The sequence below is a fragment of the Gracilinanus agilis genome, chromosome 4, assembly GCF_016433145.1.
Source record: "Gracilinanus agilis isolate LMUSP501 chromosome 4, AgileGrace, whole genome shotgun sequence".
NCBI classification, from domain to species: Eukaryota; Metazoa; Chordata; class Mammalia; order Didelphimorphia; family Didelphidae; genus Gracilinanus; species Gracilinanus agilis.
In genome coordinates this window covers 104131644-104155876 of record NC_058133.1, presented here as the reverse complement: position 1 = coordinate 104155876, position 24233 = coordinate 104131644, and the positions used below count along the sequence as shown (strand labels likewise).

The following is a 24233-nucleotide window of genomic DNA, read 5'->3' as shown; positions in this document are numbered from 1 at the left end:
ACACAAGAATGGGGAAGGGAGCCTCAGAACAATGACACTGACAGTGCCTGACTTGAAAACTACTGGCAATTGTCTTAAGAGCCAGATTCTAAAGGAAAAGGTCCATGGAAAGAATTTGAATCCATGGGACCTACAGCCATAATGGCCCTTGGAAATCGAGCCCAGAATTTATTTTGCTTTGACTATATACTTATTTCTAACAGGGCTTTTGTTGTTCTTGTTTTCTCAGTGGGAGAGGGAGAGGGAAAGGGAAGACGTAGGCTGGAAAGGTGGAGCTTCTCTTGAAAATAAAATATAATTTAATTTAAAAAAAAATCTAGCCTATGCTAATGTGGAAATATGTTTTGCAAGGCATCCTATGTATAATCAATGTCAGATAGCTTGCCTTCTCAAGGAGGGAGAAAGAAAATTTGGCACTCAAGAATTTTTTTAAATGAATTAAATTTTTTTTACACATAGAGGAGGCAGCTAGGAGGCACAGTGGATAGAGTACCTGGCCTGAAGTCAGGGATACTCATTGATGAATTCATTCAAATCAGACCTTAAACACTTATTAGCTTTGTGACCCTGGGCAAGTCACTTCACCCTGTTGGCCTCAATTTCTTCACTTGTAAAATGTGCTGCAGAAGGAAATGGCAAACCACTCCAGAATCTTTGCCAAGAAAACCCTAAATGGGGTCAGGAAGAGTCAGACATGACTGAAACAACCAAATAACAATAACAAATCTATTTGATAAAAGGAAAATATATTAAAAAGAAAAAATCTAGTCTGGGCTCCTAATTTTATAGATAAGGAAACCAAGGCCTAGGAAGGCTATGTGATACTCAGTAAAATAACTGAGCCAGCAATCATACCTCTGACTCTAAGGCTAATACTCTTTTTCCTATAACAAATAAAACTCCAGAAGGGCAGTGCCAGGGAGAAGATATTAGTACCTAATCTGAAGAATTTCCTCCTACTTGGGAAGGGAAAGTTTTTTCTTTTAGTGGGTTTTTTCATTTAGTCATTTTTCAGTTTTTTTTTTTCAGATCTTCATGATCCCATTTGGAGTTTTCTTTTCCCCCCATGGTTACATGATTCTTGTTGTCTCCCTCTCCTCTTCCCTCCCCTCTCCTGGAGTTGACAAGCAATTTCACTGAGATAATATATATAGATAAGCACTCATATCCTATTTCCATATTATTCATTTTTGTAATACTGTAATCATTTAAAACCAAAACCCTATTTGGGTTTTTTTTTTACAAAGATCCTGGAGTGGTTTGATATTTTCTTCTCCAGCTCACTTGACATATAAGGAAACTGAGGCAAATAGGACTAAGTGACTTTCCCAGGGTCATATAACTAGTAAATATCTGAGGCTAAATTTGAACTCAGGTTTTCTTGCCTCCGAGTCCAGTGCTCTATCCACTGCCCGCCTAGCTGTTCCGAATGTTAGTTTAGGTGACCTCAGAGTTCCCCTTCTATTCTCTGATTCTATAATTATGTTCAGTGGCACCGGGAGGGGAAAAGTGTGGGAGCAGGGAGCCTAGAGAGTACATGCCTACCTTCTGGAGAGGTGGTACATAGCAAAGTGACCATTTGACTCCACAGCCCATTTTTCCCCAGTAAGGTGAGGCTAAGGCGGTAGGAAGTGGCTGGTATCAAGCCAGAGAGCAGGATGGCATTCTGGGTAGTGTTGGCACTGAAGACAGGTTGTGTTTTCCCTCCAATCACCAGCTGCTCTGCCACCACTAGACAGGTGCTCACTTCTCCTCCAGGTACTGTCCAGTTCAGTGCCAGGTGGGTGGCTTCAGGTTGACACTGTACATCTTCTACTGGCCTGGGCTCTGTGAGGACCAGAGGTTCATCATCTTGTGGCTTCTGCTGCCTATGTAACATCCCTCAACAAACTAGATGTCCATGTGTGGGCAGGTAATGGATCTTCCAATCAAAAGGAATAAAGAGATTAGGTACCTGCGCCCACATTAAGGGGCACATCCCACGAAGAGAAAGAAATTCTAAGCTGGGCATTACTGCCTGCCTTGAAGGGCATAAAGTGCAATGCCACTAGGAGAGGCATTAGCATGGACCTGGGTAAGGACCCAGAGTGGGTACTGGTACTAACCTGGACTAGCACTCACCTGGCCCTGCCCAGTCTCCAAGAAATACAACCTACCGATGAGCAGCACTATGGGGCTGGTAGAAGCTTTGAGAGGTCCAGCTTGACACAGCACAGTGAGGGAGAAAGTATGTCCAGGAATCAGGTCCCTTAGGATGAGGCGGGCTTGGCCCAAGGACACATGTTGCTTTTGTAGTACGTGCCCAGACTCAAAGAGTTGAGCCTGGCATTTCCCCTGGCCCTTTGGGGCAGCATCCCAAGTCAAAGTCACCATGGCATTGTCCGCTTGCATTGTCACTGACAACTCCTTGGGCACCAGAGGGGCTGTGTGTGTGTGTGGGAGAGAGAGAGAGAGAGAGAGAGAGAGAGAGAGAGAGAGAGAGAGAGAGAGAGAGAGAAGGTCATGCATACATAACTTGGTACCAAGGCCCCTCCCACAAGACTCCAATGTCCACTGGAGCCTCTAGTTCACTCCAGTGCCAGCCAAGAAACTTGGGTGGACAAGCAAGAAAGAGAAACAAAGACACAACTAATTTTGAGAGAAGATGAAAGCATCCTATCTTAGTTTCAGCAAACCCTCCCCTTCTAACCTAGATGGGAAACACTTTCAAAACTAGATCTGAGACACTGACAAAAACTTAGACAGAAAGGAAAGAAAGGAATGCCCCTTGGACCCCTTCGGGCTTGCTCGCAAGCCCCAGATGCTATTGTCTTCCATCTATTTTATATATATATATATATATATATATGTATATATATNTTCGGGCTTGCTCGCAAGCCCCAGATGCTATTGTCTTCCATCTATTTTATATATATATATATATATATATATATATGTATATATATATATGTCTTGTATTTGCCTTACATGTTGTCTTCCCCCCCCATTTCTTAGTCCCCCCAGGACTCAACCCAGTGCCTAGCACATGGTGAGTGATTAATAAACACTTGTTGATCTGACTTAGTTCCCCTCCCTTCCAGCATCTCTGATTCTCTCCACTCACAGGTCCAGCTGGTGACGTTGGCTGCCGCAGAATGGTGGGGCCCAGCTAAAGAGACAATCTCCACCCAGTACTTGGTGCCTGGAGTCAAATTGGAGAAACTTATATTGTTCACCTCGGGTCCTACAGCACTGGTGCCCACTGGAGCGCCTTCCTGGAGAAGGGTGACTTGGTAGCCATCCTGGCTCCCGAATGCCTGGCCCCAGGATACACAGAGCCTGGTTGGGTCCTTACTGGTCACATTGACCATGGTTGGAGTCAAGGGATCTACAGAGAAAGCAGAATGGGGTGGTGGTGGCAAAAGAAACAGAGAGCTGAGAAGGACCTAAAGCTGTGAGCAATGATCTTAGATCCCCTTCCCAAAAATCTGCTCCTCCTCCCCAATCCTCAAAAATAACAATAATATTAATAAGCTGAGTCAAGAGAGCAAGGGAAGGCTACTATTCCCCATCATGGATAGAGTCAGAGCTCAGAAGAGCAGCTCATGGACCCTTTCTCCTTTCATCAGAGTCTCCCACAGGCAAGAGATGAGATTCAGGATTGGTCCAGAAAGGAACAAGCATTTCAGCAGGACTGACAAACTGCCTCTACTCTCCCTTTCCATGGGAAGGCATATCACTATATGCAAAGTCTTGCCATAGCGGGCTAAGTTAAGGTTGGGAGCCATGGACTGGATGACCTCTGAAATCCCCTACCAGCTTGAAAATTCTGTGATTCTTGGAGCAGTGATATGGTGGCTGGGTGGATTGAGAGCCAGGCCTGGAGCATCTGGGTTCAAATCTGGCCTCAGATACTTCCAAACTATATGACCCTGGGCAAGTCACTTAATGCCCATCTCCTAGCCTTTCCTGTTCTTCTGCCTTGACACTGATACTTAGCATCGATTCTAAGGCAGAAGGTTAGGGTTTAACAAATAAATAAATAACATTCTCTGATACTCTTTCCATCTCTTCAATGCTACTCTGCCATCACAAGAAGCATTACTCTCCACTTCCCAAGAAACATAGCTACTCACGTGTCCATGAAGTAAGGTTGGGGGCCCAGACCTGGTAAGGTCCCCCAATGCCAGCAGCCCTCATGCTGTAAGCTGTGCCTGGCTCCAGCCCCCAGAAGGTATAGCTGGTGACATTGCCCATGAGGATAACAAAGTGAGTGGTATTGCCCATGGGCAGTTGGTACAAAGTAAGCTCAAAGCTCTGTGCTCCACTTGGCTTCCAGGATGCCAGCAGGGCTGGGGTCTCAGGGCTGCCCACATTGAAGAGAGTCAGGTTTGTTGGTGCCTCAGGATCTAAGAAATAACCAGTGTGGTGAGCACCCATGGGTAATGCCCTGCAAATGGAATAATGCAGCGTTCCCAGGAAGCACCACGGGGCCCTGATTTGCCACTCACAAATAGAAAAGAAGGCTTAGAAAGTCGAGAGTAATGGGGATGGGGATGTAGTACCCAAGGGATTAGAGTGAATGCTAGGGGAGGGGTGAGAAGCTGAGGCAGAAAGGATGGGGACACCAGTACTCGAGTTCACTCACATGTCCAGGCTGTGGCATTTATAGTGTCGCTCTCATTTACCCCTCGAAGGGCCACCAGCTGGACCATGAACTCCATGCCTGATGGTAGCTGGGACCAGGAAAAGCTCTGAATTTCGGAAGTGAGTACTGCTTCTCCCTTCAATTTCAAGGGTTCCAGGTGATACAGCCGTAATCGGTAACCATCCCAGGCCCCAGGAGGTGGGCTCCAATGGGCAGTAAGGGTAGAAGGTTGGCCTTCACTGTCCAGGCTCAGGTTGGTAGGGCTAGCAGGGACTGTAGACACAGAGAAAAAACAGATTCAATGTGGCCCCCTACCATCATCCCTACTACATAGTATAGAGAAAGTCAGGGAGCGGGACAGCTAAGTGGTTCAGTGAATTGAGAGCCAGACCTGGGGAGGTGAGGTCCTGGGTTCAGATCTGACCTCAGACACTTCTTAGCTGACAATGGCAATTCACTTAACCCTATTGCCTAGCCCTTCTCACTCATTTGCCTTGGAACCAACATACAGTCTTGATTCCAAGATGGAAGGTAAAGGTTTTAAGAAAAAGAGAGAGAGAGGGAGAGAGAGAGAGGGAGAAAAGGAAGGAAGGAAGGAAGGAAGGAAGGAAGGAAGGAAGGAAGGAAGGAAGGAAGGAAGAGCATTAGCAAGAAAGAAAAAAGAAAAGAAAAGAAAAAGTCAGGGAGTAAAGGGAGCATATTGGATAGCCTAGATTAGATACAGGAATGGTGAAGAGTTAGAAACTCACATGTACAGGTATGTGCCTTCTGGGTGGTAGAATTAAGGTGCCCAGCCCAAGCCCATGCTGACACGATGAAGCAAGAACCTGGTGTGAGGCCCTTAAGAGTCAGATTAGTACGTTCCTTGCCCAGATTGAGGAAGCCCAAGGTCTTCTGGGTCCCTTCTTCCTGCCAGGAAACCCTGTACCCATCCCGTCTTCCTTCTGGTGATACCCATTGGACATCCAGGTTGGAGGTGCTGCCCCTACTTGTGACTTCCAGTGACTGTGGAGCCCAGGGCCCTGCAAGGATGTAAGACCTAATGATAAAGACTAAAGACACATCTACTGGCCAAATAACCACTGAGAACTCTCTGCAAATCTCAGGAAGTCACTGCCAGGGTTCCTGATCTCTGTGCCTCCCCAATGCAGCATGACTGGGATCCACCCTTCCTTGCCCATGGATGCCATCATTTCCCCCATTATGCCACCCTTCCCTCTGATACCTTTCTGCCCTCATACTCACAGGTATGCCCCACAAGGCTCTGAGTGGTGACCCCTGAGGCTAAGATCACATCAACTCGGTATTGGACACCTGGCACCAGCCCTCGGAACGTGACATTGGTGGCACTGGGCAGCACAGAAACATTGGCAATGATTTCTGGGGAACCCTCAACATAGAGGAGTACCCTCCGGCCTGACTCCTTTGATGCTTCCAGCCCAGTTAGCTGGAGAACACCAGGCTGGGGGCTGGCCTTGGAATCTGGAAGGGATACAGCAAGGAAACACCCCCAGGCAGAATTAAGATGGAGAAAAGGAGTGGGTTGTATGTGGTGCCAGCCAAGCTGTGGTAAGCTATGAAATTCAGACTAAGATCTCTTTCCTCTATCACGTTCCTGAGCTTTGGTATTTGGCTTTCTTTCACTTTCCCCTTAGTTAGTTACTAAAGCTCTTTCTGAGGGGGAAAAAAAACATCTTTGTCTTTGCTGAACTAAGGGAAAAAGAGGGCTTGCCAAACCTCAGCCAGAACAGCAAATAACAGCGCATGCTTGCATAGCATTTCTATGATTATAACCACCTGCCCCTGTGAGTTGTGTTATCCCTATTTCACAGATGATGAAACTGAGTTTTAGGTGAAGTGATCTTCTCAAAGCCACACAGCTAGTTTGACTAAGAGACCCAACTGGAACCCAGGTCTTCTCATTCCCAAGCCCATGGCTTTTTGTTCCATGCCACACTGCCTCAGAGTCTGATTAGAGCCCCAGAAATACAAAGAAATGTCCAGAAGAAAAGCAGACCTGATGGTTCTTTTATATTCTTCTGGAACTGAATCTCATTCTGTCTGAGTCAGGGCTTCCTTGCTCTCCCTGGCTCTCCTAAGGTACATGGATACCACCCAATACAATTCGTCTGAGTGATCAACCAGAACCCCTCCACCCAATCCAACCTGGTCAAAGCTGGGTTTAAAAAAACAACCACAAAATTTTACTAAATTAAAACCGTTTCTCATCCCCTCACTTGCTAGTGCTCTCTCCAGCCTCAGAATAACTTGTATTTAACTTATCTGTGAACATTTCATTTCCGCCTCTCTTCCCAACCCCATACAAGAGAACATAAGTTCCCTGAGGACAGGGACTTTATTTTTTGGTCTTTGTATCCCCACAACCTAGAAGAAGGTCCTGAACATGGGAGACATTAAATAAACCTGTTGAATTGAGTTGACATATTGATAAGAGTAAGGAAATGAAATGTATAACCCCAGAGAGCTGATGAGTACAAGGGGTAGGACTGTTCATTAGATAACTCTGGTCTGGCTATCTACCCTTGGGACAAAGCTCCCCCTCTGTTTAACTCTTGCTCCCCAATATGTTCCCCCACACCCCAGTAGAAGCAAAGAGAAGCGATAGTTTGGAATGAGTTGTTTGCTTCCTCCTGGGAATCTAAGCGGGGGGAATTATGGGCTAATTTTTCCAAACAACTCTTTCTGAAGGTTATTTGATAAATCAAATAAAAAACTGAGGGACCAACAGCAATAATAATAATTTTACACATACACACACATAGCTTCATAGTCCCAAAGCTTTCCTTACAACAAGCCTATAAGATAAACAGCACAAGCATTTACAATTCCCATTTTACAAATTGAGGAAACTGAGACCACTAATGAGGTAAGTAATACATTTTTGTATAGGGAAACAAGTAGAGCTAGCATTTTCTGGAAACAAAAGGAATGCCCATCAATTAGGAAATGGTTAAACAAATTATGCCATATGACTGTAATGGAAGTGTAGTACCCTGTAAGAATTATGAAGAATATATGAAGAATTCATGGAAAGATTTCTATGAACAGATGCAAAATGAAGCAAGCAGAACCAGGAAATCAATCTTCACAGTGTTTCTAATAACACAACATAAAGAAACAATATTGCCTAATTATAATACTCAAGTTCAGTGCCTGGAGATGAGAAAATGTACCTCCTTTCCTTCTTCAAAGAGGGGAATGTGTGGAACAATGTATATACTATTAGGGTGATGTGTTGGTTAGTTTTGCTGAACTTTGTGTTTCTTTTTTATTCTTCATTGAAATGGAAAGTCCTATAGAAACTTATTATTATGTGTAATTGGTAAATAGATTACAAAACAAAAAGGAAGGTCCTCTGTGGAGGGATGAGGGAAGAAAAAAAAATATATATATATAAGGGACAGCTAGGTAGCTCATGGATTAAGAGTCAGGACTAGAGATAAGAGGTCCTAGGTTCGAATCTGGTCTCATCAGACACTTCCTAGCTGGGTGACCCTGGGCAAGTCACTTAACCCCCATTGCCTAGCCCTTACTACTCTTCTGCCTTGGAACCAATACATATTATTGATTCTAAGACAGAAGATAAGGGTTTAAAAAAATAAAATATAGTCAAAAGTAAAACAAAGGAGAGACAAATAATTATTTTAAAAGATAGCAATAACCTTTTTTTAAGTAGAAGTGATAAGATATATAGAAAGAGTATTAGGTTTAGAAACATGAAGATGGGAGTTTAAGACAACCACTAATTGACAAGTCCAAGATTCTCTTGAGCCTGAAGCAACTCTAGGACTTATTTACCAAGTCATGGACTGACTGGATTCTGAATTAGCAAAGGAAATTTCTCCACCTATGGTTCCCCACATTGACAAAGAGATTTTTTGTGTACAGAAGATGAATCTGTGATTACCTAGTGACAGAGTCAGAATTCAAACCCAGGTCTCCTGGTACCAAGTACATGAGCTCTCTGCTTTATGTCAAGCTCCCTCCAGGCAGTCAGGAGACACAATGGATGGAGCTCTCATCCTGGAGTCAGAAAGACCTGAATTCAAATCCAGCCTCAAATACTTCCTACCTATCTACCTTAGTTTCCTCATCTGTAGAATGGGATTCCTAATGGTATCTTTGTCCCAGGGTTGTTGTGAGGAGCAAATGTTGTAAAATGCTTAGCACAGTGCCTGGCACATAGTTTTTAGTGTTTATAACATGCCCTTCCTTTTCCACCCTCTAGATATATAATATGCAAAGATCTGAAATATCATATTTTTATATCCAACAACAGAGGCAAATGTTGCTCAATCCAAGCTGGATGCTGGCTCACTCAGAAAGGTTAAAAAACAGCTAAGATGATCCAAGGTTTGACTAAGTGTCTCCCTCTTCCTTCCTGGAGGAACCTGGTAGATTATAGCCTTCCTGCTGATATAGACCCCACAGGGAGAGGCCAAGAGAATCCCAGGGCCTGGAGACCAGGGTGCTTGGATAACACCAGATCATAATGCTGACGCCCACGAGCAGGGCTTGGAAAGCGGCCATGCTTCAACCTTTCCCCTCCACCCAGTGCCCACATGCATAAACTCACACTCCAGCCAGGTATCAGTCTGAGCAGAGGCACCATGGGGTCCGGCTAGGGCTATGAGTTCCAAAGTGTAGTGGCCAGCAGGAAGGGGGCCTGGGAAGGTGGCATTGAGAGCCTCAGGTCCCATGGTACTGTTCCTTTCCACTTGCCCGCTCAGCCGCAGCAGGTAGCCATCCCGGGTCCCCGGCCCTGCCTGCCAGCTTGCCGAGAGTCCAGGGGGCCACGGAGTCAGCACCAAGTCCAAAGGGGCAGAGGGATCTGTTGGGAGAAATCCCAAGGGGGAGAAGAAAAAGAGATGGAGGGGAAATGGAGAGTTAGAAGGCAGATGTTAGGTGTTAAGTGGGAACTGGATACCCTACCATGGGAATATTCCATTCCTTCTGTGTTTGGTGATCCATCCAGATGTTGGTAGCTACCCACATGGTATGTGTTACAGAAGAACTGGGTTTTCACTACTCCTGCAGAAGATTATCACCCAGCTTAACTGGAAGAGGGGTTGGGGATGGGAGGGAGGCATATGACTGTATAACCCCCTCATTGTGGGGTACCAAAGTGCCCACTTCCCGCTGCTTTCCTGAAGAGGAATAACCAATATGCCGCTCTTTCCTTGCTTCCCCAACAACACTCACAGGTCCACTCAGTGGCATTGGGTCCTCCAATCTGCAAGAGGCCAGCAGTAGCATTGAGTGATAGCTGGTAGGGACAGCCGGGAGAGAGGCTATAGAAGGTGTGGTTGGTGGTGCCCCGCTTGACCACAGCTGTGAGGATTGTACCATCCAAGAGATCCAAGAGCATCAAGTGGAACCAAGCTGCCCCCTCAGCCCTTCTCCAAGAGGCCTGAAGGGTTCTTGGACCCACGGCAAACAAGTCTAAATGTTCTGGGGGTATCGGAGCTGAGGGGCAGAGAGAAAAATGATTCATCTCAAAAAAGATTGTAGGATCCCAGATTTGGATCTAGAAGGAACTATAACAGCTAGCAAGTCCAACTCTCCCATTTTACAGCCGAAGAACTAAGGTCCTGAGATTTTAAATGAGTGGCCCAGGATCATATGGCTAATGTCTGAAGCAGGATTCAAATTTGGTTCTTTGTGATTTCAAGTTCAGGATTCTACCTCCATGCCACCTTGCTGTCTTAAGGGCTAGAAAAGTAGGGAAGATAGCACTAAGCTAGGAGTGGTGGGTATTTAGGACAGTTAGACTTGGGACAATAGAGAAACTAGCTTTTCTTGAATACCCTGTCTATGAGGTTCTGCCCTATTTGCCCTCTCCTCACCCCACCCTCCACGCTACCAGGTCCCTGAGGATATGAGTCCAGCAAAGTTAATTCAGAATGCTTTCCTTACTTGTCCATTGGCGAATGCTGGTCTTGGCATGGAGGTCACCAGCCCAGGTAGTGACCCATAAGGCATATTCGCTGCCTGGCAGAAGACTGTCAAAATGGTAGGAGAGAATTTCCTGAGCCACTGAGATATTCCATGCCAATGTCTGGGTCTCCAGGTGGTAAAGGAGAAGCTGGTAGCCATTGTGCTCTCCAGGAGCAGAACTCCATGTGGCCTTTAAGCTGGAGGGGCTCCCAGAGTTGTTGAGTCTCAGACTGTGGACAGGTGAAGGGGCTGCGCCAGGATAGAAAAGGAGATGTCTAGCGGGTAGATAATGGAGTGATGGAGATGTACCCATCTCCCTTCTACTCCTAAAATTATGTCCAGATCATCCTATTCAATCTTAAAAAAAAAAAATCTTTATATTCTGTCTTAGAGCAAGGGCTAGTCAATGGTACTTAAATGACTTGCCCAGGATCACACAGCTTGGAAGTGTCTGTAGCCAAATTTGAACCCAGGTCCCTGCAACTCCAGATCTGGCTCTCTATCTACTATGCCAACTAGCTACCCTCTTCCTATTAAATCTGATCCCTAAAAACCTGCCCACCTTTGCCCAGCTCCTACCCTATGCCAATTCATTTAAAGGTACCCTTTGCCTGGTTTCCTTGCCAGGCAGATTCATGGTGCCACTCACTTGTCTGAGCTATGAGGGTGAGGGTGGAATTCTGGGAGCAGGGTAGCAGCACAGTCACCTCCAGCTGGTAATGACTCCCAGGTACCAAGTCTTGGAACTCGAAGCCACTGGTATTGGAGCCAGCCTGGAACTGCAGCTTCTCCAGAGGGCCAGGGAGGCCCAGACGGGCAAGATGGAGAATATATCCCAGCCTAGCAGGGACTGGTGCCCCCCAATTCAGGACCAGGCTGGTGGGCTGACCTTGACTACTGATGTTCACTTGCAGGGGCTGTCCTAGAGTTAGGAAATGGGTCCATGGGATGGCAGAAAGTTTGAGCTGGGAAGATAATGGCATCGCAGGATTCGGAGGTAGATGAAATCTTAGAAGCCATCTCTTCCGGCTCCCTCCTTTTACACAAGAAGAAACTCTGGCCCAGAGGTGGGGGCAGCTACTGTCTTTAACTCTAGTGTCATGTGCCACCCGATGGGGCTGTTCCCCTCCAGTATCTCCCCTCCTACAGTCTAAAGAAGGAAAATGCCCATGCAGGGAAGAAGCCAAGAGGAAGAGGGGTTGGGGGAGCAGAGGGCATAGTCTCTGAAGAATCCCACCCAATGCTGAAAACTATCTCTGGCTCTATGGGGGGGGCGGGCATTTGGACACCTACCTCCACCCTCATCTTCTGCAGATACCTCTACGAGGTTGCATCCATCATCCTCCTGTGTGAAGAAGCGTCGGGACAAATGGCCCTGTGCCCAGACTTCTCATTGGGGATGGGACGGGGGCAGAAGAGAAGCTCGGAGACAGGTCCAGAGGCACGGAAGAAGCTCTCAGTTTCCCTTGATGTCCCTCCCCACCCCCCAGCACACCAGCACTTCTCCCAAAGGGGCACTCAGAGTTTCTGGGGGAACGCAACAGAAAGGCAGTCTGGAGCTGGGCTCTGGCTTGCCAGCAGCCAAGACAGAAAGAGCCTCCTCAGTGCTACCTAATGCAGACCAGCTGTGGGGCCACAGGGGAGGAGGGGAGCCAAGAATCACCCCGATAGTCAGAGCCCCTGCTGTCACCCCAGTCATGCCCACCTTACCTCAGCTGAGGCTCCTGGGAGCCGGAGAAGGACCGCGAGGAAGAGCAGGGGCCTCATCACCGAGCCTGAAGGGGATAGTTAGGAGGCTGTGGAGGTGGGGCCGGCCCCTCCCATCTACCCACCCACCCACCAGCCTCCCCGCCCAGCCTGTTGGCCGAGAGCAGGCAGGCAGGCGGCTGCCTGAGCAGGGAACTGAGGAACTCTGCCTACCTAATGCCTGGCTTTGGGAGTAGGGCAAGAAGGGAGCCAGCTTGAGGCCAGGAATGGGGATGGCACGCGGGGAGAGCAGGCAGGGACAAGCTCCCCCATTTCTAGCCTCAATCCTGCTCTAAATCCCATCTCCATCCCCAATGCCCACCTCATGCCCTTCCCCCATTCCTTCTACCAGCCTCTCCCCTTCGGTGGAGTAGTCCTGCTCCATCCCCATTGGGGAGAGCCCGAGGAGATGTGCCCATATGAAATACACAGGCATGGAGCCTGGAAGACTCAGGTTGAAATCTTACTTCAGATCTTCAGCTGTGCTAGTACCTAGGCAAGTCATTTACCCTCTTCAGGCCTCAGTTTCTTTTTCTTTCTTTTTTTTAAACTCTTAACTTCCATCTTAGAATCCATACTGTGTCTTGGTTCCAAGGCAGAACAGTAAAGGCTAGGCAATGGGAGTTAAGTACTATTATCCTTTTTTTAGACCAATGCTCTCTGACTTAGAATCAATACTGGGTATCATTTCCAAGTTAGAAGAGTGGTAAGGACTAGGCAAAGGGGGTTAAGTGACTTGGCCAGGATCACACAGCTAAGAAATGTCTGAGGTCAGATTTGAACCCAAGACCTCTGGTTTCTCTCTGCCTGGCTCTCACTCCACTGAACCACTTAGCTGTTCCCTCCTACGTTTCCTTTTCTATAAAATGAATTTTATAACTTCTTCCAGAACTAACTCTAGGATCCTCTGAGTTAGGTGACCTAGGCTCAAATCTCTGCTTCAAAGGTGACTGGCTGAATGATCTTGGGCAAGTCAACCTCAGATGAGCCTCAGTTTCCTCATTTGTAAAGATAAGATAATAATCCTACTTAGCTACCTCATAGGGTTGTTTGAAGAAAAGCACTTAAAAAAAATCACAAAAAACACCTTACCTTCTATCTTATGATCAACACTAAGTATTGGTTCCAAGGCAGAAGACTGGTAAGAACTTGGCAACTGGAGTTAAGTGACTTGCCCAGGGTCACACAGCTAATTAGTATCTGAGGCCACATTTGAACCCAGGATCTCTCATCTCTAGGCTTGGCTCTCCATCCACTGAGCCACCTGGCTGCTCCAGGGAAAAGCACTTTTTCAGCCTTGTGCATTATAGAAATGACTACGAGTCACCCACAAAGGCAAGATGTCTGGTAAGTGATGGCAGTGGAGGCAAGTAGAAGAGACCATCATTTCCCTTTGTGTTGTCCTGAGTATGCATAGGCTGCAGCCTCTGTGTGTGTGCACATACATGCTTTTGTGGGCAGGTAGAAGAATATGGGGTCATAGATTTAAAGCCATCAAGTACTTGAGAAGCCGGCTAATTCACCCCTTCATTTTACTGAGGATAAACGGCAGAGCTGGGACTGGAATCTAGGTCAAGGTGTGGTAGGAAAGGGAACCAACATTCATTAAGTCCCCACTGTGTGCCAGGCACTGTGCTCAGAGCTTTACAAATATCATCTCCCTGGATCGTCACAGCAACACTGGGAGGCAAAGGCTATTATAATCCCCATTTTACAGATGGGGAAATTGAAGCACATAAAGTGACTTGCCCAGAGTCACACAGGTAGGAAGAGTCTGAGACTAGATTTGAACTCCAGCCTTCTTGACTCCATGCCCAGCATTCTATCCATTGAGCCACCTCAATGTTAATGACCAGAGCCAGGATTATAACCTTAGAAGTGGAAGGACCCTTCGAGGCCATCTAGTTTACCCTTCATTTTACAGAAAAGGAAACAGGCTTCAAGAAGTGAAGTGACTGGCCCAAGGTTATATAGGTAGTAAGTGACGGAGGCAAGGTTTGATCCCAGATCTCTAAGTCTAAACCCAGCCTCCTTCCACTGAAGATTCCTTTGTGGTGAGGAAATGCAGCGAAAGCTAGTTACAAAATGGAGATGGTTTGGTGTGGGAATCAAGAGAACCAAAATGTCCCTAGTTGGGGAACTTGAAGGGGAAGTCAGTGAGAAGACCTTGCCCTCCACCCCTCCAGAACTGAGGAACCCCCCAACTTGGGACAGGCTAAGGAAGAAAGGGAATGTGCTTGACCTCCTGGGGGCTCAGGGCTAATTCATTCCCTCCCTCCCTTCCTCCATCACTACTGCCCAAACTGGTTCCTTCTTTCCCATACAGCCCCTGTCAGTCCCTCACCTGGTCCCTGCAGGCCAGACCTGGGTGACACACAGTCAGGGGTTCCTGCTGCACTCCAGAGCCAGAAGTATGCCATGTGGGAGAAAGGAGGACTTCTACACCCAAAGGGGGGAGAAGAGGCAAAAGAAAAGGGAGGGGGAAGATGATTCCTATCCCAGGGCATCCCCAGACATTCTGCAGGAACCAGGAGATGAGAAAGAGCTCCATGATGGCTTGGCTTTGCCTAAGCTTTCGGGCTCCCCCTCCCACTAGTGACTGAGCTGGGGGGATGCCCCCTCCCCTCCCAGTCTGGCCCTAAACCTCAGAGCTGCCGCCAGGCCCCTGGATAAGGGCCTGGAAACTTAGGAGTTGCAGACTCATCAGATTTTCCAGGCTCTGGGCTCAGGGGAATGAGGCTGGTGAAGGGGGAGACAGGCAGGGAGGCTGAGGCTAGGCCAAAGAGGAAGCCTGCTAACCTCATCCCATGCTTGGGGCCCCTGATCCCCAGACCTCAGTTCCCCCTCCACCTTTTTTGAAGCAGAATTTTTAAAAGAATGAAGGCAATGGGGAAGGAGAATGACAGCAACCATACTTGGACAACAGAGTGGGCCACAGGGCAGGGGTCTCCAGGCCACATTCCAAAAGATCCTTCATCTGAACAGAGGAAGAGGAGACTGATGGGGGGCAGCATAAATAAGTGCCAAGCTCAACCCAAAAGGCACAAAGGTTTGTCTCTATCTTTCTCTAATCTTTTTTTTTTTCCTTAAAAAACCCTTACCTTCCATCTTAGAATCAATACTGTGTCTTAGTTCCAAGGCAGAAGAGCGGTAAGGACTAGGCAATGGGGGTTAAGTGACTTGCCCAAGGTCACCCAGATAGGAAGTGTATGAGGCAAGATTTGAACCCAGGACTTCCCAGTCTCTGGGCCTGGTTCTCAATCCATGGAGTCATCTAGCTGCCCCATCTATCTCAATCTCTGCTTGACACAGGCACCAAGCTCATCGTACTATTCCCACTGCCCATATGATATTTCTAGTATTGCCCTGATGGAGGATTGGGGGGAGCAGTGCCAGGGCCTGGACCCAATACCTGCCTGGGGACCTCTGGAGGCCAGACCCCAGCAGAAGTAAAAAAAGAAGGTGACAAGGGACAAAAAACAGACTCCCTCCTTCCCGCTCAGCAAGCAAGATCCTCAGAGGACCAGAAGTTATCTCTTTCAACTGAATCTTTCCCCTTGGAGTCCTTGGGGGATCTCAAAGCACTTTCCCTGGAACACACATGCACGCGCGCACGCACACACACACATACACACACACACACACACACACAGCCTGTAAGGGGAGTGGGCAGGGTGTAGGGCCCTAGATAGCCAAGGGTCCTGGCTCTTGAGAACAAGTTTGACCTTACCCCTCCCAGCCAGCCAGCCTGGGCTCTGACAGGTCTGTTCCGGGGTCCTCCCTCATACCCTTGGGGTCTAGCCCCTCAGACCCCCCCAAAGGGTGAGGGTGAGGTCAGTGAGTGAGGAGGGGGCAGCGGCTCCCAGGACCAAGGTCTCACATTCTCTGGACCTCCTTCCACAGGAGAGGAAGGACGGACCCAGCCGCCATTCTGACCTGGGTGCTTTGTGATCTGTGTGTGTGTCTGCACTTTGCTATGGACAAGTGTGTGTGTCATGTGTGGGAGGAGGGCACCCAATGTACATGCTCTAATTATGCAGACACATATGTGTGAGAAAGTATTTCCTGCATGCATATGAAAGCACCCATCTATGGGTACAACTGTGTACACACCTTGCTATACACATACACGGTACATTCATGTAAGCTTTATGTACCTAAATCCCCAGCACCTAGCCCAATGCCCGGCACATTGTAGGTGCTTAATAAATGCTTGTTGATTCGGACACTTCCTAGCTACATGACCCTAGACAAGTCACTTAACCCCCATTGCCTTGCCCTTACCCCTCCTCTACCTTGGAATACACAGCATTGATTCTAAGATGCAAGGTAAGAGTTAAAAATAAATACATAAATGTTTATTGGGGGCAGTTAGGTGGCTCAGTGGATAGAGCCAGGCTTGGAGTCTAGAGGACTTGGATTCAAATGTGACCTTAGACACTTCCTATCTGTGTGAACCTGGGCCAATAATGTAACCCCAATTGCCTAGCGCCTACCGACCCCCTGATGATTGCCTTGGAACCGATTCTCCGTATCACTTCTAAGACAGAAGAAAAGTGTTTTAAAAAGTAGCAGATGATTCTAAGGTGGGAGGTAAGGGCTTTATAAAAAATAAAAAGTAACAGAATAAATGCTGATGAGTCTGGTCTGAGGGTGTACAAGTATGTGCTTCTGAGTGCGTGAATGTTTGCTTTGCACTGTGGACTGTTGGATGTTTAAGTCCCAAAGTCATCGCAAAGTCACCGCGTCTCAAACAGAACTCATTATCTTTCCCTCTGGAGCCCCCTCCTCTATGAAACAGCTCTATTTCTAGGGAGTGGGCAGTTAGGGGGTACAGCGGACATACTACTGGGCTTGGAATCAGGAAAACTCATCTTCATGAGTTCAAATCCAGCCCTGGACACTTACTAGCTATGTGCCCCTGGACAAGTCACCTTATCCCATTTGCTTCAGTTTCCTCCTTTGTCAAATGAGCTGGAGAAGGAAAGAACAAGCCACATCAGGATCTCTGCCTAGAAAACCCCAGATGGGGTCACAAAGAGGCAGACACAACTGAAATGACAACATTCCCATCATCCAGTCTCAGAATCTCAGCATTATCCTTGACTCCTTACTCTCTTTTACCCCACATCTTGCCATGTCTATCCCCATCCACAACATTTTCCCATCTGACCCCTATCCTCTCTTCACAGGTCCGTCCCGCTCCCTATCACCTCCAGCCTGGACTCTTCCAATGACCTCCTCATTCATTGCTCCCCCTACCTCTCTAGTCTCACCCCACTCTAATTCTTCCTTTTAAAAACTGTTACTTTTTAAAAAACACTTACTTTTTGTCTTAGTATCAATTCTAAGGCAAAATAGCTGCAAGGGCCAGACAATCAGGGTTAAGTGACTTGCCCAGGGCCACATAGCTGGGCAGTATCTAAAGTCAAATTTGAACTCAGGTCCTTCCAACTCCAGTCCTGGCTCTTTACCCACTGAGCCACCTTGCTGCCCCTACTCCAATACTTCTCTACCACTCCCTTATGCAATAAACTCCAGTGAATCCCTATTGCCTTATATTTATCAAATGGAAACTCTTCCATTTCCCAAGATTAGTCCCAAAACAATCTTTCCAGCCTTTCTACCCATTCCTCCTCTTCCCACCCTCCTCAATCCAGGCCAAATGGCTCTTCCCCTGTTCTTCGCTCCATCTACCTTTCTGTTCCAGTCTCGCTCCTCACCCCTGCTTCACAGAATCTCTTAATTCCTCCAGGACTCAATTCCAGCACCACCTACTCCATGAAGTCTTCCCTGACCACTCCCCAAAATTGCTAGTGCCCTCCCTAGTGTTTAATCTGTCAATTCTAATATTTGCCCATATTGTCTCTCCCATTAAAATGGAAACTTCCTGAGAGTAGGGATTATTTCATTTTTTGGTACTCATAACCCCAGCCCACAGGCGTATAGTGGTTGCTGACTAATTGATTTGAGGCTGGGTATATTTATGTCTGGTAATGTTGAAACCCTGGATAATAAAGTCCCCGATTCTGGGGATGCCAAGCTTGCCTACATCATGGTTGGGTCTCAGTCTTAGGAGGGGTAAGAGAGGGGACACTAAGGCTGCTGCTGCTTCTGCCTCAACCTCCAGCTGAGTCACACAAAGCCAGGAGAGGGTACCAAAGAGTTGGTGAATTTCCTTAGCCCAATATGGAGGGAAAGAGCTACAGCCTGCCCACAGATTCCTGCCAGGCTAAATCCAACTCTCTGGTGACTCTGGGCTCCCCAAGATCCCTCCCTGTTCAAGAGAGGGTCAGACACCCTCAGAGGGTAAGGGAAAGGGCATGGATATTGGGATATCCAAATCCACAAGGAAAAGGCAGGGTTGGAGTAGAGAAGCTGGCATCCCCCCACCACCACCATAGGAAGGCATAGAACACAAACCACAGTGCCCTGAGCTCCCCCTTCTGGGGTCCCATATTATCTCACCCCAGAAGTTCCTACCTAGCTGGGAGGAGGTCAGACTCCCCATGGGCCAGAGCCCAGCCACACTCACGGTCACTGTCCCAGAGTCCTCTCTCTACCTCTTCCTGGCTGGGTCCTCCCTGCTCCAACCATCACACCAGCAAGACAAGCCTGGGCGGGCACAGGGGGCGGGAGAAGCTATGCCCAGGCTAGCCCAGCCTCTCCACCCCTGGGACCTGGTGGGAAGTGGGAAGCAGGGAGGAGATGGGGCAGTTCAGAAGCAATGATCCTGGACTCAGCATCTAGAGCTGTCACACTGGGGAAACTGAGTCTAGGAGCAGAACAGAGAGAAAGCAGGAGGCAAAGTACAAGTCCAAGAGATGATCCAGTCCCTGGTCTTTAACCTCACCTTCAAATCCTATGGGAGAGCTGGCAACCCCTGCCCCCAGGGGCTGGCACCAGCCTGCAAAGAGAGTTACCTGTGCTTGCCCAGCTCCAGAATCCTGGTGAAGGTTGCCAACAAGGCTTGATGCATGCTGGGAACTCTGCAGAAGCCCCCATCCCCCATCCCCAACTGGAACCAAGGGACTGGTGCAAAGTCTGAGCCCCAGGGGGCCTTGGAGTGGGTAGGGGAAGTATAAAGGGTGAGGAGTTAACTGCCCCCAGTTCTAGGGCAGAGTGAGAAGACCCAGCCCCTCCAAGCTCCAGACCACTGCCCTGTATTTGTAACATCCTCCTCAGAGTCCAGGGACTGGGAGATTTAGGAATACATGTGTACTCTCCTCCTCCCAAGCAGAGCTGGACAAGACCAATTCCAGGGGCATCTCTCCAAGACAAAAGACCCATTTCCCAGATAGAGCCCAAGACGATGGAGGGCTCCAGCTCCCTTCTCTCTGAAATGTTTCCAGATAACTTTGGAGAGACCGTTTATTCTTTGTATTTATATCCCTGGCGCATAGTAGGTGTTTAATAAATATGTTTATTAATCCCCTTTGACCCAGCAATACCACTACTAGGTCTATATCCCAATGTGCTATGGGCAGCTCATTCCCTGAAACTTTTGCACAGCAGAGCCAGGGAAAGATGGACTGGATTTGACCTATGGGCCATAGTTTGTTGACCTTCTCCCATTTTATCAATGAGTAGACTGAGAGCCAGAGAAATAACTGTCTTACTGTCAGGCAAGCAGTAGTAAGTGCCATAATGGGGCTGAAAGTCAACCCATTGAGCCTTCCAAGCATAGAGCTCTTTCTGCTTGCCCCCTTCCAGGGCTCTCTCCTCCCTCCCACCCCCACTGCTGGGGGCTCCTGGGACCCTAGTCCTACCCTAGGAGGGTGAGCACACAGAGACAGAAGAGCAGGGGCAGTGGAGACAGTCAGAAAAGAATGCTTTGACTCTGCACAAGTGGTGTCCAAGCATCCCAAGGGAAAGATGGCGGCTGAGGAGTGGGGACAGAGGAGCAACCGACGAATCCCAGAAGGAGCTAGGAACAGGGGTTGCAGGGAGTGGAGCAGCCCCCTCCCTCCCACCTTCCCCGCCCTCATCTCCCCAGGAGGCCCCAAGATCCGAAATTGCCTGCCCACGCATAAACCACCGGCCAGCTGAGCTAGTGAGGACCAGACTGGGGGCTCATCGCTGTGGAAACATGAGGGGAGGGAGAACCCAGGGGTGAGGATGGGGGGGACTTGCCGCTTCCTCCTCCCCGCCCCCCCTGTGGCATCCTAGCTTCCTGTTCCAGATTACAATCAGCACCCTAAGGGGGTGGCCCCTTCTCTGTTCCCCCTTCCCCTCCCCGACCCTGAAAACATTGCCTGGAGCTGATTAGTGGGAAGCTAGATGTGAGGAGGGGAGGCTCCTGGGACCCTGCCCTCCAGGGATCTGAGGCTCTCCTTTCCCTAGACGAGATCAGAAGTGCTAGAGCTGGAAGGGCCTTAGAGATCATCTCTTTCAACCTTCTCATTTTATACATGAGGAAATTGAGGTCTCAGAACAGGAAGTGACTTGCCCAAGGTCACATAGAGAGTAAAGAAAAACATGATCCTTCAAAAGGGAAGTCCCAGAGAGGGACAATTAACTGCCCCTGTGTACAGAGCATCCACTGGCAACCAGAGGGCTGAGGTCTGAATACTGTCATTGTTCTATTCTCCAGCTGAGGGAATCTTTGTCAAGTTGAAGCCCCTCCCTAGGACTCAGTTTCCTCCCTTGTGAAGAGGGAGATGAAAGATGATCTCAAAGAGCCTTGGATCACTCCCTACTCCCCCCTATCAACTCTCACCAGCCCCCCCAGCATGTTTGTCCCCCCTCCACTCCCTCCCAGCACCTATTGTACCTCAGTTCTTTAATGCTGTCACTGCTTGATGGCTGAATCAGAGAAGTGGGAGGAAGAAAGAGAGGGTGGAGGGGGGACTGGGAGGAAGGGTTGGGGAAGGGAGGGAGGATGCCTGGGACAGCATAAGGTGAAAAAGACCTCCAACAACCATGAACAGGTTTGCGGCACTGACCAGCAAGGGAACCAGGAAGGTGGTGAAGACCTCCAGGTGTGTGGGGGCAGGGACTGGGGGGAGGCAGGGAGGAAGGGAGGAAGGCCCACAGCTGGGGCTGCCTCCCTGGGAGCCATTTGGACAGCTGGGTAGACAGAAGATGGGAGAGCCAGCTGACCTCCTTCACCTAGGCCAGAGGTTCTCCTCCATCCTTAAGTCTTTCAGAGATGTTCTGTGTGGGTGGAAGGAACTGTCAGGGCTGGGAAAGACTCTCCTAGGATCTTCTCCTTTTTTGGCTAATCATCAGCTGCTAGCCTGTCTCCAGATCAGAGAGTTATGGCGACTCTTGTGGTAGGCTCAGGCCTCAGTGAAGCTGCCCCACACTGAGGGCTTCTCCCTGAAACTGCAGAGCAAGGGGACAGGCTATATTACCAGCCCTCTCGGGCCACCCATACCTTCTCTGGGGTCCATAAGGCCTATGCTTGTCTCTGAATTCTGGGAGCTAGAAAGGCCAAGAGAAGCTTGGGAGGAAGCTCCTACCTAGGGATGCTTGATGGACAGAGGGAGATTTGGACAACAGGGTGGTTGGGGAGAAAGCATCCAGCAAAGGGGTCCTGAGTGGCTGTGTCCAGCTGAAAGGTAAGACAAGAGTCAGGTGACTGCCCTATGTCTTAAAGATGGAATTAATCAGGAAGGAGGAAGAGAGGAAGATCTTTATAAGCTATTAAGCCCATGGAGATGGAAGTTATTAGTAGCTTAGCGGCCAGGAGCTGGATGACTGCTGATGTAGAGTGGAAATAGCCTGGATTATAGTTAGAGCTGGTATGGAGTTTTAGCATTGCTAATTGACCTTGGGAAAGTCACTTCCCTTGGACCTTCAATTTCCCCATTTGTTAAACAAGGGAGTTGGTCTAAATTATCTCCAAGGTCTCTTCAAGCTTTAAAGCCTAGGAAATTAGGAAAGCCAAAAGGGCCAGTGATTCCCTTTCCCAGAGAATGGACCACAGAGTCACCCTAACAGGACTATTAGATGAACTCTGAGGACATCTCCAACTCTAAATCTCAAACACCAGGCTGTGTACCCCAGGGTCAGAGACAGCCCTTTGAGGATAGGGACTATATATTTAAAAGAACAGAAAACTTTGCTTACTAAATACTTAACAAAATCCTCTTCCCATAAAGATGCTTAATAAATATTTATTGGAAAAAATATTTGTTGGAGCAGCTAGGGAAAAGGCCAAAGCTAGGTCAGACCTAGAGACAGGAGATCCTGGCTCCAGACCTGGCCTCAGATACTTCCTAGCTACATGTGTGACCCTGGGCAAGTCACTTAACCCCCATTTCCTACCCCTTACTGCTTTTCTGCCTTGGAATTAATATTCTGTATAGTTTTTTTTGGGGGGGGATTTTGTTGAATTCAATTAGTCTCATAGAATTTAGAACTGGGAGGGACCTCAGAACATCTTGTTCTGCCTCATTATTTGACCAAGGAAGAAACCAATGGGGGAAAGGTCTTTTCAGGATCTCACAGCATTGAATTGAATTCCTGGGAAAGTAGAGGGAAGAACACCTGATGGCTAGATTGCCAAGTGGCCCAGGCAAACGGGCACCCTCCCCCTGGTGGCAGTGACAGTGGGCGCATGGAGGGCAGCATGTGGTTGGGGTGTGCGTGGGTGGTAGGCAAGGAGGGGCTGAGGGAGGAAGCTGGCTTCCTGAAGCCTTCTCAGCCCTCAAACAGACAGACAGACAGCTGGCAGGAGGCAGCCTGGGGGGGACTCAGCGGCTCCAGTAAGTACCTAGAAGGGTGACGTGGGGGAATGGGGGAGATGGGGAGTGGGAGCCCCTGGGTTCAGCACAGTGGCAGCTGAGGGTGGGAGAGCATTGCTAGAGAAGATAGAAGAAGGAAAGGGTTACGTGGCCCTAGGGCTGGACTGGACAGTGGACACAAATTTTCAATAACCCCCCCCCAGAGGCCATGAGGGCACGAAAGGCTGAGGGGTCTCCCAGGAAAAGCAGGGGCTAGGTCTTCCTTGTTCCCAAACCCCAGAAATACAGTTTCCCTCTCAATCCCATTTCCATTTGCCTTCCCTTTTTTCCTTCTCTCTGATCCTAGAAGTTCAGCTCTTCAGCTGCCCCTTTATCCCCTGAGCCTGACCAGCTGTGGCCGAGTCTCTGGGAGAGGGGATTGTCCCCTAAAGGGGAAAAGGCCAAAGTCCCTCCCTATCCCCACCCCCACGTGTTCCCAGCTGTGTCCTGCCACATGTTATGATAGATTAAAAGCTCAGTGAAGCCATTTCCTGACAGTTACAGAGGCAAGAGTTGGGGAAGGGCAGGAAGAGGAAGGAAACACCCCCATGGTTTTCCTCCCTGGACAGAGAGACCCCAGAAGCCATAGCTACAGCTGGAAGAAGGCATTGCCCGTGGTTAAAGGGGGCCTGAGTAGACACTTCTAATGTTGGGTCTTCCTTTCCATCACCCCTTGGAGCACAGGCTCTGAGAGCTAGATGTGCCCAGGTCACTGTGAGGTGCCTCGGTTTCCCTGTCTAGAATCTTGAGTGCCACTATATACCCAAAGAGAAAGCTACCTCCAACCTTCTCTCTTCCTCTCTTCCCTTTTCTCCATTGCAACCTGTTCTCTCTCTGACTCTTCTCCCTTTTTCTCTTGTCTCCCTATTAAGGAGTCTTTTATGATCCTATGATCATATATATACATATATGAGAGAGAGGAGAGAGGGAGAGAGGGAAAGAGGGAGAGAGAGAGAGAGAGAGAGAGAGAGAGAAAGCGAGCGAGAGAGAGAGAGCGCCAAGGTCTCTTCTCTCTTTCTCCTCAATAGACTCCTCTCTCTTTCTCCCCCTCACCGAAGGCTCTCTCCCCTTTACACATCTCCTGGGCCCTAAAAGGCTGCCCTTCCTACCCTCTAGATAACTGCCGCTCCCACCCCGGAAATGCAACTGACTCTGGTGGGGAGTGATAACAC

General features: G+C 48.6%; 1 protein-coding gene across 1 annotated transcript in view; it reads right to left on the bottom strand.

Annotated features, from left to right (window-relative positions):
- LOC123245954 (receptor-type tyrosine-protein phosphatase V-like) overlaps positions 1–12352 on the bottom strand; it is a 31177-nt gene extending 18825 nt beyond the window's left edge. Inside the window, exons 1-12 of the mRNA XM_044674922.1 lie at positions 12296–12352; positions 11879–11927; positions 11235–11507; positions 10565–10834; positions 9851–10114; positions 9225–9479; positions 5873–6109; positions 5377–5649; positions 4628–4900; positions 3104–3367; positions 2157–2423; positions 1546–1827 (exon numbers count right to left, since the gene is read on the bottom strand). Of these exons, the coding sequence (XP_044530857.1) occupies positions 1546–1827; positions 2157–2423; positions 3104–3367; positions 4628–4900; positions 5377–5649; positions 5873–6109; positions 9225–9479; positions 9851–10114; positions 10565–10834; positions 11235–11507; positions 11879–11927; positions 12296–12352 (2764 nt within the window). The remainder of the gene's footprint in view (positions 1–1545; positions 1828–2156; positions 2424–3103; positions 3368–4627; positions 4901–5376; positions 5650–5872; positions 6110–9224; positions 9480–9850; positions 10115–10564; positions 10835–11234; positions 11508–11878; positions 11928–12295) is intronic.
- Between the last annotated feature and the right edge of the window lie 11881 nt (positions 12353–24233).